The 17235-nt window shown below is 37.7% G+C and overlaps 1 protein-coding gene across 1 annotated transcript in view; it reads right to left on the minus strand.

Annotated features, from left to right (window-relative positions):
* Positions 1-11149, minus strand: part of by (focal adhesion protein tensin) — a 113390-nt gene extending 102241 nt beyond the window's left edge. Inside the window, exon 1 of the mRNA XM_018451443.1 lies at positions 10947-11149. Coding sequence (XP_018306945.1) covers positions 10947-10973 — 27 coding nt within the window. The 5' untranslated portion in view covers positions 10974-11149. The remainder of the gene's footprint in view (positions 1-10946) is intronic.
* Positions 11150-17235: the final 6086 nt, after the last annotated feature.

The raw sequence follows: 17235 nt of genomic DNA on the forward strand, positions 1-17235 counted from the left end.
TATATTGCAATATAATAAATATATTTTCTGATTTCTTTGTCAACATTCCATAATTCATTCATTTCCTACGATTTTTGCTTTGCGCATAATTACCCGACGCGCGAGAAATTTTTTCGCTTTTCCGTTTTTTCCTTTTTCTAAATACAACCTTATTGAATGAATATCTGTTCAATATGAGGATACGTAATAGTAGAAGAATGTTTATAATTTCTATTTCCATATTTATATCGCTTTGAATTTGGAAAATCATTCCAGGATAATAAATTTCCCTTAGGTGCGCACAATTCACCCACTTTCCCCTGAAATTATTTAAACTCATTGTTTTAGTTAAATTAACGATATATTGAGGAACAACGATCTATAGATTAACAATAACTCAAATTGTAATAATTTATAACAGTATGTGTATGAATATATTGTATATCAGTGATTATAAAAAATCAGGTATTGTATTACGCAAGTTATTATTTCAGACATTGCGAATCATAAAACATTATTTTTAAAGTTAGTGTTTATATTAGTAGCTTATATAGCTCGAATATCTTTCTCTAATAGAGCTTTAACAATAACTATAGTTATAAATTAAGCTTATATTAAACAGTAACCTCACAAGAATTATCATTTTCTGTTTTATTTGAAATTATTGCTTAGATACTGTTTACGATCGTCTTAACGTCGGTAAGCATTATTACTATTTCTGGCTAATACAACAATTATATTACATGTGTACTGCGACAGACTCACAATAAATACTTCTATATCGACTTAGGTGGAATAGTATCTTAATATTTATGAGCGTAGAGCGCTACTTATCACGCTCTGGGCGCTCCTTTCTCTTCTCTTTCTCTCATCTGGAGTCTCGCTCGTACCTCGTACAATCTCGCGGAAGCCTATCGCGATCAGCGTTGCATCCGTCGAGCTGAGCGTGACTCGTAATGAAAGTTTGCAATTAGCGTCCTATGGCGCTCCAAGGAGTCATGGATAATAAGGAGCCCGACCTGACTAACCATTTGTTAAGATCTTTTAAATAACAGCCTGCGTGTAGCTCGAGGTGAGGCAGGTCGGTGTAACGTTATCACGCATATTTATCGTAAATAAAATCTACACAAGCAAACGAAACAACGAAACTTCTGCGTTCATCCTACTTGATCCCGGTAATTTGATAGGAAAGTTTCTATCGATATTCTTTTACTACATCACAAAATTTTTACGTAATTACCATCGAAAATGCCATCAGTTATTCAAAATTATACTTCAATAACAAATTGATAAAAAAATAACAAGAATATAATATTATAATGTGTAAGAATAGTAGAATATCAAAATATTATAATATTCCAGAACGAATAAGTTATTTAAGAATCCTTTCGCAGCATGAAGCAGTGTCAGAACATGGGTACACAGCCAACAGACAGATTACAAAACAATTTAATACGATTAGACTGTCTGACGGGCATTTTGGGTGCGGCACTGTCAGTCCGCTGTCAAATTTCCGTGTCAGTACTTCACAAGGGCAAGTCAAGGCATCCATTACCATCAGCCAGTCCCCAACTGTTTGATTTATTCACACGGCACTTTGCATTTATTTTTCTTCGAGCATTTGTTTTTCTTCCTTTGCATCGACATTTGTCGCAAAGCAATTATTGGCTGTTATCAGCAGTAATCTACTGTTTTATTCCATCTTCGAAAATAGTATTATTTATTGTTCTTGCTTGTTTTGCAACGAATTTAATAAAGAGATCAGTTACAGTTCAGTTTCAACATGTAATCGCGGTGTCCAGCATACGAAAAGAGAAATCAATACTGTAATATATTTTAAGTTCATTTTTCTCAGAAGCTAAACTGATATGGAAGCGATATATCGATAGAAAGAATCATTTATAAATAGCACTTATAGTATGCTGTGGTTGCTGTACTATAGTACAGCAACCATATATGAATGCCGTTCATAAATTGCATAAATTATATGAATTGTATGAAACCCATTCAAAAAATTTTTTTCTTTTTATATTGTTTTTATTATATCTTTTTATATGTTTCTAATTCAATAAAATTCTTTATTTTATATGTAGACTTTAATTTATTCTTTTTCTTCTTAGAAGAATATATGTTGCTCCTATCTTTCTTTAACTATTTAGAATATATGTTGCTTCTACACTAAAAAAAAAGTTGTTAACTTGATTAAATTTAGTTCGTAGTAATTATTTAGTTCAAGTATTTATATATTAAGTTAAATATATGTGAGTCATGTAAATATGTTATTTGTTTGAATTAACAAATAACAGCCTGTGACCGCTGCATTTAATTGAATCAAGTAATATTTTTTTCAAACAGGAACTTTTTTTACAGTGTACATTTTTTTTTTAACATTGCACTATCATTCAAAAGCGTGCATACGAGTATGTTTGTACATATGTGATAGATAGATATACATATATGTATGTCCGCAACATATTGAGCCCAGGTTCATGGGTTCCCTAAGCTCAAATGACCGTGCGGATCAGTCATCCCTGCGGGAATCCATTCTGAGGATATAATTTCTATATCAATCAACCGCGAGAATATGACAATAAACGAGTATAACAAAATTAGATAAAACGTGAAAGTCATTTCAAAACAGATAACTGAATCTTTTCATCGCAAAATTACAACACAGATATAATTTCTTGGTAAAATCATTTTACAGTGTAATATTTTCTTTTTGAGAACTAGTCTTGAAGAAGAAAACCTTAGAAAACCTAAAAAGTTATTTTGAACTGAAGTTATCAGCAAAGCTCCTGGAGCGATCCGGGAAAAGCTCTCATCGGACGTTTCTCCTCGTTTAATCGTTTAACGACCGGCGGATGTCTCTGCAGAAAAGTTAACTGCGGGCTCAAAACAAAAAGCTCTGAGGTACTGCTTAAAGGTGATCGATAAAATACGAGAATGGCCGACAGTAAGCGATTCGGCACACTTCAATATTCGTTTTTCAACATCGACAATAGTTAGTAGCATAGATGTCATTAAAATGGAAAAAAATGTCTGCTGCATGGGAGATCAAATATCGCTTTTGAAAATTATATTCGTCATCATTCTTTTAACTTTCTTTGCTCGACTAAGAAACTAATCTTTCGAAAAGAATTATTCGAAATTAATAATAAACGCACCGAGACAAGAAATATGTAAAAAGTGAAAAAGAAATGAGTTGGGTCGGCCACATGTTTGACGCGAAGAAAAAGGAACGCCACGGAATCACGGGCGTATTTTCTCTTTCGTCGTGCTGGACCGAGCGATTCGATGCCCTGAAGTGTTAATAATGCTAATGCATTGACCTCGAGTGGAGCGTACTGGCGAAGCACATCAATATTCATTAGCATGGCTCGTCGTGCGCGCCGAATAATTGCGTTCGGACCGACCGTCGTGTAACCCACAAACCTACAATACGCACGAACATGCCGTTGCTTTTTACACGCGTAATATAATGTGCGTGCCCGTGTCTTCGACTAAAAGGATTCCCTTTTGCCATCGTGCGTATTTACACACCTGCGACATTTCCGTTCTTTGTCCCGATGTATCGTGACGCCTGATTAATGACGAATGTCAGACACTTGAGTGAAACTCCACAATACTCGTGCCAATAAAACCCAATCGCGAACACATTAGCCATAGCGAGGCTCGTAAATCCATGCGACGAAATGACTTTGTCGAGATTGTCTGACATTGTTCAAATATGATGGAAACATTCGATAATTCCAATTGAATAGCTCGAAAACTTTCGAGAGTTATTGAGTATTAGAACGAGTATAACATTTTTGTATTCAAAAAATGATACAAATTAATTTTTAATAAATGAAAAACTGGATATGTTTTTACTCACAAATTTCACTATAAGAGTTTTCAATAATTTTAATTAAAAATTTATATAAATATGGATTTCATGATAAACAGTATTTCAAAATTGTCATTACAATTATCTTTAATTATAAATATAATTTTATTATTTCTCCGATAAATATATAATTGTCTGAAAAACAAGAAGCTTAACGATTAGTCATCATCAAGAAATCATTAACTATACGATCAAACTGATCTCTCGGCCGGCTACGCGTCCATTCATTCCAGAAGATCAAATTAACAAAGACAACATTATCAAAGGGGACAGGTTAACACTTCGGTCACATTACAATTATGAAACCGGCTTGAGTCGCAGGAATGAGGCTTTAAAGCGCCAAAGAAGCGCCGAAATCGCTCGATACGCCCACTCCACGCCGTCTTCGTTATAATTTATTCTGCGATCGTAATTATCTTTCTTCTTGACAACCTCGCCGTGACGCGAATCTCGAAATTCCATAGTCCGGTTTTCGAGGCGAGACACCTCGCTGTCGAGCGTGGCGAATCAATTTTATGCAAGTCGTTTATGAGCTCCTTACGAGCGAGGACGATTTCAACACGAAAAGAAAGAAAGAAAGAGAGAAAGAGAGAGAGAGAGAGAGAGAGAGAGAGAGAGAGAGAGAGAGAGAGAGAAGGCTTGTGAAACATTAGTGTTGGTAATCCAGAGTTAACTCGGCAAAAACTGCCAAGTTTGTAGTGGTTCCTGGTTTCATTCACAGAAACGAGAGACTATGGTATATTGCAAACTGGGAATTCGGATGAAATACTAAGAGATTTTACAGCCGTGTGTTACTTCTCCGTTTAAACTACGAATAATCGTTACGTTTGTGCACGGAGAGAGAAATTGTTATGAGAATTTGTCTTCCAGCCACATACGTATATCGCACTCTAGGGTGTTTGCAGCTTTGAATATATGATTTTGGAATTATCTTAAGTTGAAAAGCGCAAATGTACAATATATCAAACTTATCTGTAAATGATTATTATATTTGTTCACTGTATCTTTATGTATGTATATATTCCTCATATTTATATACGTATTACGATTACAATTATATTTGATATATTAAAAGATTTAAGGAAAAAGCTTAGAAAAAGATAGAAACGATCATTAGAAATTCATTTCATAAATGGTAAAAGGAAACGTCGACTTTTTGTGATTAAAAACTAATGAAGAGGGAAGGGATGCAGTCGAGCTAGAGTAAAGTCTTTTCTGCAACTTTTTCACTTTCCTTGCGCATGCTTTTTGTGGTTGACCGACCGGTGCGCTCGACTTTCCCGGCGTTTCCCATTTCCTCGCTCGAGGCATCCGACTTTCGCGTATTACAGAATGTAACTCAGGAAAGTCCGACTGTTTGCGAAACTCCGTCCTTTCCGCAACGGCCGCAAAATTCTGCGGCGGCAAACGCTCATGGAATTTAGAACGACCGCTTACGTCACGCGATCAACAGAAAGATCACGATGACGTAGACACTAAATTCGGTAAGGGTCCTTCTTGGCGAGGGAACGATTATTAGAGGTCGTAAAACTGGTTTTTCGAAATCGCCCTGGCGCCGGGCAAACGGCGGCTCGCTTGCATTCGCGTATTTAATTCACGACATTGTACCGTACCGTAATCTGTCAGACACGCTTGGTTTCATTCAATATTCCATTTCTTCATTGTCGCAAATAACACTGGCGTCGTAACGAATACGAATGCGGAGTATACATGAATGTTACAAACGTAACAGCTACACACAGCTCTTTATTCCCTCGCAAACTACATGTTACAATTAACTGTGCACGTTCACAGCATTATATTAATTGCAGCGTATGCATCAATGAAATATGAGTATATTTTAATCAGGCTTAATCCTCTAATTAATATTAAACTTACCAACTACAAGACAATGATCTCTTTTTGTTTATCGATCATCTCATGATTTCTTATATAATTAAATATAAGATCTATGTTACAAATGATTATTTAAAATTATAAAAGTATGCAAGTGTATATTTAGACGAATATTAGTCAAAAGTATAGCTTCTGGTTTAATAATTTGTCTTGATTTATATTATTCGCAATCTAGTTGTTAATAATAAATTTGTTCCTTTACTTCAAAAGCGACACAACTTAAAAAGTATGATTTTCAAGTTATTACCATGAATGAGTTAAGTAAATATTATACCTCTATCAATCATCAAAAGTGAATGATAGAGATTCTCTATTAACCTCATAAAAAATAGTCAAAATCGTTACAACTTAAAAAGTAAGAAAAAGGAAGATTTTTCGGGTGAAACGAAAATAACAAAAATAAAATTTAATCATGTTGAGGATATATTTTTTTGCAGATATTACTCGATTAGGCAATAATTTTCTGTCAAGTTGAAAAATATTTTCCCCTTTTTGGGAAACTTATTATAATTTTTTAGTTATGTCATTTTTGAAGTAACGGGGCGATATATCAAAACAGTCCCGTACACTAGTCGTTTAATTCATGATACGCATGCTTGTGCAAGATGCACATTTCTACGATGCAATTCTCGGAAAGATTATTTCGGCACGTTTGTGAATTTCGAGAGTCGACCTTGGCGAGTCGCGACGTCTTACGTTCTTGAAGTTTTTTTTTCGAAAAAAAAAAGGAAGAATCTACGTAACTGCTGCTGCGGTCAACTAAGTGGACGATTGCAAGGAAACGAGAAGCGAGTGAAAAGTTCGCCGGATGAAGGAGGACACTCGAGGATCGCTCCCAGATGAATGGATCCGCCTCCATTCCCGGTGATTTGCGCTTCACCTCATTTGCATGCCAATTAATTGGCTACAATTACTGGAGAATTTATGACGCCGTGGATGTTCCTGTCACCATAATCCTCGTCGGGGCACACCCTTTCCCGTCTCGTCCATTCGTCGAGTATTGCCGATAAAAAATTATTGGCATGATACCCTTCGGCGGCTTGTACATAATTTGTTCAACAAGGTGAGAAGCTTGGGAGAAATTACGTCTTTTTCATATTTTCTCTCTGCGACAGAAATTTTTCCGTCTTCAAGCAACGATAAAGATTTATACCGCTGGTATATTCGTTAATGATGGTATAAGTATACAATTTACATCGTTTGATTAATTATTAAGAGATCTACTTTCCTTTCATCTTCGTTATTAAAGTTTAAATATTGTTTAAAGTTCAATGGATCTTTTCCCATTAAATTTCTTATTACTTTATTTTATCTCGCCGAAGTTATCTCGCTTTCAAACACTCTCGATTTTCTCCAATTAATTCTTTCGCGCTAGTTATACATAGTTATACATAGTTAATGTTCACCAACCCTGTATTTTACTTAGAAATTAAGTATTATCTTTAAGTATTAGTAGCAATAAGCTGAGCGGGTGGGACTAGAAGTCCCCAATGTAACCTATAGATTTAAAAGTTCCTCCATTACTCCCCGCTTTTTTACGAGATTAAGCAGTCAGGTGTGGTCCTACACCGTGTACTAAATTTATAAGACTGCTCAATCTTTAAATATTAAGTATTAAGTATCTCTAAGATAGATCTTTAAAGATCTACGTCGTTTCTCATTGCTCACACGTATCTTCACATTTGATAGTCCAAGGTCGGGCTTCACTTGTCGCTCATGTTGCTCATTGAAACAAATTGCCATTTACAAGAGACATAAGAAGACCCATCACTATTTTAGCACAGAGGCTCTCAATATTTTCGTGCTGCGCCAGTTTATTAGTTTATGCTAATAAGGAGTTAAATATTATTTTTTTTTAAATTATTTTAAAAATATATTAAATATTAAAAAAATTGATCTTTTAGAACTTTTTCTTCGCTCTTTATTCAATCTTTATCAAATGTTTGACTACAAAAGTTATTTCAGAACTATATTAAAATTAAACTCAAACGTTTGGCGAAGCACTTAGATACATGACGTAAAATAAACTATCAAGGATCAATACATTTAACACAATGGTCAAACAATTGTCTTCGTTGTCGAAGAAGATAAGACTCGTGAGATATCCGGTCAGTAACGAAAGCAGAGCTATCGATTTATTTGCAAAGCTAGGATGATGGTATGGTAATCAACGCCGCTTTCCATTTTTGCCATTACGTGCGCATATGAGCAAAGAGTCCATCTTCTCTTTTTCCTCATAGCTGGCACGTCGCCAGGGATACTTTATCGAAGTTCTATCTGCTCCCGTGCACAATGCGTACTCGGCAAATGAAAATTCCAATACTAGAGTTCAATATTAAAGAGATCCGGAACAGAACGTTTGCATTCAGTTCGCGCAATTTTGTCACTTTCTAATTTTGCGAGCAAGATTGAAATTGGAGAATATAACGTCGTAGAACGTAAGTTAAAAGAAAACCCAGCGTCGCTTGCCGCATGCAAAAGCGGCATTCTTCGACGTGCAAACAGTACCGTACCTGTCACGAGCCGTTATCTAATCGAGCATGGGCCTTATCGCTTCCCCCTCTCATACCGTTTCTTATTCAAACATGACCTCCCTAGAATCGCGAGTCGCTACATAAAAATTACGCTCAGTCTTACTACACTATGTTTCTGGTCTCGCAGAGCAGCACGATGTAAAATACACGTTCGTGATATACGCGGTAGTAGTCACGCACGAGATTCTCATTCGATTTCCTCCAGAAGTATCAAGATCACGGGCTTTGTACCACCAAAGACAATGGTAGTATATCAATTCTCGTTTATCGTCTTCGTAGATCCGAGAGATAAACAGGCAACTTGAGAGATTGCATGTTATCAATACTTTTCTCTGGTAGTGATAATTAATACGTGCGATTAAATTGCAATAATCTTTATGCTAAATATTGCTACAAAACGTATATATTTCATACGCTTGACATTTATATCAATTGTAAGCAATGTGATAAAAAAATAAAATAACTACGAAGTAGAATAATCGCAAAATCTATTTGCTATCACTAATTGCAATAATAAAACTGTAAAACTGTATTTGTGACAAGTTGAAAAATCACGTATAAATTTTCATTACTTGTAACTAACTGTAGTCGTGAAATTAAAGAACAAAAAGTAACTGAATTGAGAGAGAGAATACATATTGAAACTTAAACAAAGACTCTCCTCAGCTTTCTGACGTTCAATCCTTCACAATTTCACAATCTTATCACCAAATAAATCCAAGTAATTTCATCTATTCGGATTGCTCTAAATATTTCCATCGCGATTTCAGAACACTATTGACGCTGAGAATTCACGTCGCTATTTCGCCAGGTGAGATCGTAATGCTTCTCACGCAACGCACGACAGCTTGGAGCACTTTAAACCTAAACTAAACTGCTTTCCGCCGCATGCAGTTCTTCTGCCGGCGTTGAGCAATAATCGTGGCAGAAACCGGGCCTTGCATCCCGCGTAAACGTCGCGAGTGCATCCCAGCCGTCGTCGAAGAGAGACGTCAGGAATTTCTCTTCCTCGCTAGAGCTATATACATACATACGCACGCCGCACGGCGAATTTAGAACGCAACAAGAAGAAATCGCGACGGGCGATACGGGGAAGGAAGGAGCGGGTCGACAGAAGACAGAGAAATCGAGGGAAGAAGAAACGCCATTTTGATACATAACAGACATTTGCCCTGCCAGAGCATTTGCACGTCTAACGGCAACGCCGAGAAGAATTTGCATGTCACAGATATGAAAAAGATATGATATAACGTTTCCTCGGATATTCCGATGTAAATGCAAATTTGCTATTTATTTGGAAAACTCAGTTCCTTGTGGATCTTATCGTAGTAAAATATTGCACAAAGATTTTAGTATCATAATGTTATTAATATGCTTCAGAGTTGCCACGAATTTAACTTAATTCATAACTTTTCTCTGATTTCCAGCAAAATTTCCTGATTTTTCATAGTACTTTTAATAATATTTTAAAATTCTTTGTATTTTTGTCCTGATTTAGAAATTGTCAAATATTTTGTTGAGAGAGCAATTTAACATAGCAAAATTACTATTAATGTTGCTACTTGCATTTAATTGTCAGGTTGATATTTCAAAACTGCATAGGTGCAATGTACGCATATTAATCTTTTTTACAGCCAAGAATTTTAATTTTCCAGAAAATTTTACAAAATTATCTCAAAATTAACTTTCCCTTGATTTCCCTGACCATTTTCAATTTTCCCGACATTTCCCTGATTTCCAATTTTGCGGCAACCCTGCGCTTTTATTTTTGTAATAATAATAAATAATTTAATTTCAATCTAAAAAAATTAATGTTTGAATTTAAATACGATGGATAATAATAAATTCATTTTTACATATTTAATTTTCTTAGAGTATTCAACAACTGAAGACATTTCAAAAATTGTATACACATATGTAATGTATAATATAAATATAATTTAAATAAAAATAAAATAGAAATACACTGAAAAAATGATGTTATATCAACAGCATTATTTTAATTTAAAAAATAATTTTATTGATTCAATAAAAGTATTAACAAAACAAATATTAAAAAAGCATGACATATTTGTTTCATTAATAGTATTATTATAAATTAACAAAATTATTTTCAATTAAAATAATGCTGTTGATGTAACATCATTTTTGTTCAGTCTACGATCAATCTCTTTATGTATACAATCGATTCTAATAAAATCTATAATTTTTCATGTATTATTCAAGTATTTATTTATTTAAGTGGCAATCTTGAAATATGTGTTTACATTACCAACGTTCTCGTTTTACAACGGCACATCGCGATTACCACTAGCCTTATCAACTGTAATCGCACATCGGTACAAGGATCAACATCAAAGCTGACGCGTTGAGAACCTGAACATCAAAGAAGATCTACGAGCACTATATGGATGTATTCTCTCTTTGGAGGCTGTTAAGAACCCCCAAGGATTACCTTGAGCGAGGCGGGATTAATCCGCGATTCGAGATCGTCAGTCAAGAATGGAACGGACACCGTGATTTAAATATCTAAAGCACATATCGTGGCGAGAGAAGACGTACGATGGAAGAGGGGACAAAAAAAATAAGGCGGCAAGACATACAGCGAAAGAAGTAAGAGGGAAAGAAACCGTACGCAGTTCGAGTACCTCATTGGTGGAGCCGTGACCGTTCATCTTGCCGTCACCTCTGGTATCCCATTACCGGTCTGCGGCGAAACACTCCGAGGATCGTTCACCTCCCTGCATCGGTTCTCGAAAATGGCGCATCTCGTCCTTGGCACGCGCGCGCGTTTTCGCGAGGACTCTCGATTTTCGAGTGTACGCCAAGGTCGCCGTTAACACCGAGGTCGACGACCCTCGGCGGAGATTTGCATCGATCCGAGGGGTAACGAGAGATCGATCGCAACGACGACCGGTTACTCGACGCAGGCGACTTATCTCCTTTACGAGCAGAAGAATGTGGAGTGGCCGAGGAACCGTTGTCTCGAGTACTGTCCGCGATCCCTCTCAACAGCGTTCACCGCGAATCTTTGTACCGTTCGATATACCGATCGATCGACACGGACCACTCGCCAAAAAGTGCACTTATGCACCAGACGCACGCTCAGAGTTTACATCCAATAAATCTTAGTTATCTTTGACCCTTTGGATCGTCACTGGATTTATGACACATTCACATTGCTCCGACAATTAGAAGAATTGCAAGCAAATCTCTCATCAATAACTCATCAATGAATCGTTCACGTGAGTTTGTTTCAAAGACGAGTTTTGGCGTGCCCGCTTAGGTGGCAATTTTCGGAGCCGGTTTCTCACCAGTCGTGTGCCGGTCTCGTCACAGGGACCGAAACGAAGTGAGAACCGCGCTACGACGGCGAATCGATCTTTCCCACGTCCTTCGCGTCGGAGCGCTCTTCGCGGACTGGAGAGCGCCGCGGCGCGCGTGCACGAAGCCCATCGCTATCGCCGCAGGTAGACACCCCACCAAATACGCCGCTTGAAAATTCGTTGCCGCAAGTTAATAACCCGTTCTCGTGTACACGATGTTGCGGCATGCGCGGGCGGCCCTAAGTTAACATGCCGATCTCATAAAACATGCCGAAGAAGAGGATTTTTAACTTCGACACCGAAACAATCCGGAAATGAAATTTTTTAAGATACTGAACTTAGACTTGATACATTTTTTTATGATCCAACTTTGTAAATAAAACATTGTTTGAACGTTCTAACGAGAAATTTACATGCATTCGTTTTTCAAGAAAAAAAAATAATTTTACATGGGTAAAGCGAACAAATTTTGACAATTTTTATGTATGAGTAGAGATCCATAATTTTTTAAAATTATTCTATATATGAACAAAGGGTATGATTCACTTAGCGTCATAAATGTTTCGAAGAATTTGATTGACCAATCGGAAGAAAGAATTTTACTAATTGATTACAAAATACTTCGAAACATTTGTAACACCAAGTAAACTACAAACAATAAAAATATTTTGCAATGTAACTTTTACCTGAAATATGAGTTTTTACTGATCCACAAAAAATATTTTTGATGCAAACTACTTTGTGTAAAAAATTCAAAAGCGTTATTTTCTTTAATACTTTTTAAACGTGTACTTAGATATAATTAGAACATATATTTTATTAGAAATAACATTTACAACACTGAATTTACATTGAAACTAAATTAAGCTTTGAAAGTAAACAAGCCATAAAATATTGCTCTCTACATCTTCAGATCAGACTCTCTCGGTAGATGCAGTTCCTTTCAGCCTAATCCGATCTCGAATGCCGATCGTAACCGTTATCAGTCATTAATCTGTTCGCGCAACACACGACACGGCGTAGCGAGTGTCACGACGGGAGACGCTGCGACATTTTTTTGCATCTCACTCGTTGCCAATCGCTGTTCGATTCTCAATCGATCGGTCCAATCACCACGGACTCGGCGGAATCCCGTTACAACCCTCGCACGCGATCGCATCGCATTTTCCCTTCCGCGATCCGAAAACGTGCGGTCGATACACGTCTGGATGATGCATGTGCGTGCATCGGGATCACGACTCAGCTCGGAGTAATTCGCGTACAACGACGAGGACAAAATGTCACGATCGTTTAACTTAATGCGTCCCGCATATAATTCGTTGTTTACGCTGAATCATAATAATTGCCCTTTCGTCGAACGCGTGATTACGCTAATTATACGCCGCGTCGCGGCGATCGTACGAGTGGAGATGTCAGATGAAGCATTTTATGCGTGCAAGCGGTTAAAGTTCACGTAGCAAGATAATTAACTCGGGTCGGCTTTTCCTCGCGGCAAAAAATAGTATTTTATTCTACGGTAACTATCGAAACATAACGGAAAAAAGTATTTAATAAATGAGGCTATAATCTCTTGAGAATAACTTTTGATGTTGCTATCCAATAATGAAATTATTAAAAATTAATGAGAGAATTTTTTTACTATTTTTTTATAATCCATCCTCATTATATGCTGTAGGGATTGATTACCCGTAATTTCCTGAATTCACTTAACCAATAACATCTCAAAGCATCTAGCGGAGAGTCATAGCTGCTCCTCAACGCGGAAGGGTTCAGCCTCAAAGGGCAAATCGATCTTGCCGCAAAGCCGATAATCCGGCATCCCCGTCAAAGTAAACGAACATCACACACAGACGTCTTACCAAGCACGATTCGACCCTCTTCCTTCCCCCCCTCTCCTATACATCCCTCCTCGTGTGCTTCTACCCTGCGGAGATCTCCCGTGACCTCACGTTTATGCGAACCAGCCCTCCACCTCCCCCGCCAAGTTTTCCCCGATCGAGTGCGACCGCCATTACGTTATACCTGGTCTCACACTCGTCTCATAGGAGAACCTCGGGTTAATATCAGTGCAGCTGCAGCTGCATCGCTGTACTACCGTGCGCGCCAAGATACAAGGCCTAGGGGTCAGCAGGCGGGAGGGGAAATGCCGGGATGTCGTGGAGAAGGGGTCTACGACATTGCCTACCGTCTGGTTTCCCCGGTTCTTGCCGCCTGTTTACAATCCTGGAAGCTCGAGCCTGGTACACACCGCTGGTACCGCCAGGTATGGTAGCTATCGCCGGTTTGGTACTTGACGCCGTTTACAACGTTGGGTTGGACGATGCTTCATGCCGGAGAAAAGCCTCAGCGAAGTTCAGGGCACTAAAAGGGCTTGCCTACAGAGAATGTCGGCTGGCTACCAGTTCGCCGGCGGAGTGGAGAACAAGGACGTACCGTGGGTTTGAGGTTACGGATGATGATGCCTCGATTATTCGTACAAGCTTCCGATTTCAATATGCTTTACTGGAATCTCCCGAGCAAATCCTCGAGAATCTGACGATTATTACATTACTCAACAAAGAGATTGTATTAAATATATATATATATTGCATTGTTAATTATCTGCTATTGTTAAGAAAACTTAGTGTTTTGCTACGTTTTGGAATTATAGGATCTTGGGATCATAGTAGATCCTTTGGTTAAAATCTGAACTCCTAATATATGCAAATTTTTTTCTTTCTTAAGGACCTGAAACCTTTTAATCTTACTGTTCGTATACTTCAAAATACGATAAAAATAATCAATTTTCAATTGGTCACGGGTAAGAAGGCTCTTATTTGAAATAAGTGAGCTAGGGATCTCGGACGCTAGAAATCTTGATATTTCGAAAGAATGTACGGGACGTGGCGATCATCAAGGATGACTTCGTATGCAAGCGAAGTAGCCTGGAGGTGTGCGGAGATTTCGGGACCGATAAAAAAAAGGGAGAGTACTGGACGGGTGGAGAAAAAGATGGTTCGCACAGGGACGTGGCGAGAATCGTATGACCTTCGATCTCGAAGGAAATCTCTGGTTCTCCATATCCGACGGATGATGTCGTTCGTTAGTTCGTTCCATCGGCCAGCGGCTCTCAACTCGCTCTATCTGGAATTCCAGGAGGAGCGGCCGAGTTACGATGATATCAATACCTACTCGCGAGAGATACACCCGCAAGGGAGGAGTACGCCATATCTTTCGCGATACCATTGTGGTGTACCAACGTCTACTCTACGAGTACACTGTCTGCTAAAAGTTCCAAGAGATCGCTAGAGAAAATTGCGATTTAAGCCGTAATCCTCTAAACTCAAAATAAATCACGAAGGCCCAATTGTATCAATGTTATTTTAACTTTAAGCGAAGCTTAACTCTTTCTCTCCCTCTCTCTCTTTCTCTCTCTTTCTCAGCTGAAAGAGAGAAAGAGAAAAGTTTGAAAGTCACTTAAAGTCTCAAAATAACATTGGCGCAATTGGAGCTAAAATAATTGAAACGTCGGTTCCGGAGTTCAAAGTCAGTGAACATCGTAAAGTACTAGCAGCCATTTCATGTTTTATCACCAGCCAATCATTGTACACCAACTTAAATTTCCTTCGGTTTATTGACATTTTCCAGCCATTACATTTCTTATTCTTGTAACTGAAGTGTGAAGAGCACGGCGTCATGATCGAGCACGTCGAGCAATATGCTGAATATATTCAGCACGCGATCATTATTTACACCGCTACCATAATCCGCGGTGATTAGGCGCGCTTATCTGCAACGGAGCAGAAAATCAAACGAGTTGCCTTAAACGGTGATTCCAAACTACCCTGAAATATAAACACCGTTCGTCTGAAATAAGAGCTTTCTCACACCGAACGAATGCGTTCAATATGACGTGCTCATTACTTTCAGCTTCTGTATCGCTATTGCGCCCTGGCCGGAGGAGATAAAACCACCAGGTCGGAATTCCATGTGTGTCACGTTTGCGCCGTGCGTTTTGAAATTCGAAACAGGTCTCGCTTCCTTCCAGGAGTTACATTGGCCCACGGGCAAAACCGCGGCTCATCTCTTCGTGGTATTGTTTATCGACCTCTTCTCCTCCTTCGCAATATGATGTAATTCGCCACACGCGTCTTCGAGATTCTCGAACGTGCGGGATATTCACCGCGTCTCTCGTCACCTTGAACTTAAGACACCGTGTATACCGATAGAAGACTTCACGCGTATCGGCGTGTATAAACTTCATACGAGGTATCGTACTTCTAACAAAGTAGCGAGTGTGCACGTTTACGCCAGTGGTGTAGAAGAGTGCCGTTGCATCATTTGATACCGTATTATATCACAATGCGCTGTCGCCGTGAAATTTAATTAATTGGCTTTTGAAATTACACATTAATATAGTTCTGGAATTAATGTAAAATTAATCTCACTCAAAATTCAAATTAATTATAAAATTATTAGAGCAATTTATAATTTAATACTTATGTATTTATTAAATAAAGTTTTTACATTAGTTATTTATTAGGTGTAATAACTCTCGTTCATCGTCTTCGTTTTTGCGACCGTTTGCTCAAATCTTTCTCATTTCTCTATAACTATCTCGAACCTCTATGGCGGATATGATGTAGTATTTTTACGACGCGGTCGGCAGGCAATTATGCGTTTTTCATCGAGAGAAGAGCAATGACGCTCGTCTACCGCTAGTAAGCGTAATGAGTCCGCGTTACTAATGATCGTACGTTTGTAATCACGTCGAAGGACCGGATGCCGCCGGATCCGCCGATCAATTGACGATACTTATGACGACCTTGGCAATTACTACGAACCCGTTTATAGCCTTCTGACATTTTTCCAGAATGCACGAAATGTCATTTGATCGTTATCGTTAATTTCGCGGTAACTTTGAGCAGGTAATAGCGAGTGTTTTGGAGCAGCATGATATTTCGACGTCGAAGGACGCCTTATATATTCAACACAATTTTCATAACAAGCTCATTAAATCAGTTTCAAATGTATCCTCATTAAAATAATTTTTTACATTAAAGTTTTTAGAACGTTTTGATGAATCAATTTGTATTATTAACACATTTCGTGCCGCTTCAACTTTAAATGACTTGTCCATCGGTAATTTTGTTTAACTCTAATGTTAACACTAAACAATGTCTTTGGCAGAATTTGCATAGCATATCAAGATTTTTAGTAAATTGAGAGACAATAGTAGAGGTTTTTAATCATTTCATCCTACTAAAAATCTTGATGTCCTCAAATTCTGATGACAGCATCATATTCAGCGCAAAAAGTCTTTAGGCTATGTATTATACTATGACACTTCGAAGAGGAAAAAAGTAATTTTGTTGAACTGTGTAATTTATATATCCACACATGCTCAAATTTTATTTTTATATTATTATTTTTGATATTATTATAATTACGTTTCTTTTTATAAATTAACCCGACATAAATGAGGTGGGTAATTGTTACACCGACTATGTAAGTATTATATACCCATATATTTATTCAAAGATTTTGCTTATAATAATACTATATAATGTGATTCGCTATTATATTACTTTCTCCTGGATGTCCTAAACGTATCAACATAATAAAATAAGTT

Source organism: Mycetomoellerius zeteki, unplaced genomic scaffold (assembly GCF_001594055.1).
Source record: "Mycetomoellerius zeteki isolate Tzet28-1 unplaced genomic scaffold, Tzet1.0 scaffold310, whole genome shotgun sequence".
NCBI classification, from domain to species: Eukaryota; Metazoa; Arthropoda; class Insecta; order Hymenoptera; family Formicidae; genus Mycetomoellerius; species Mycetomoellerius zeteki.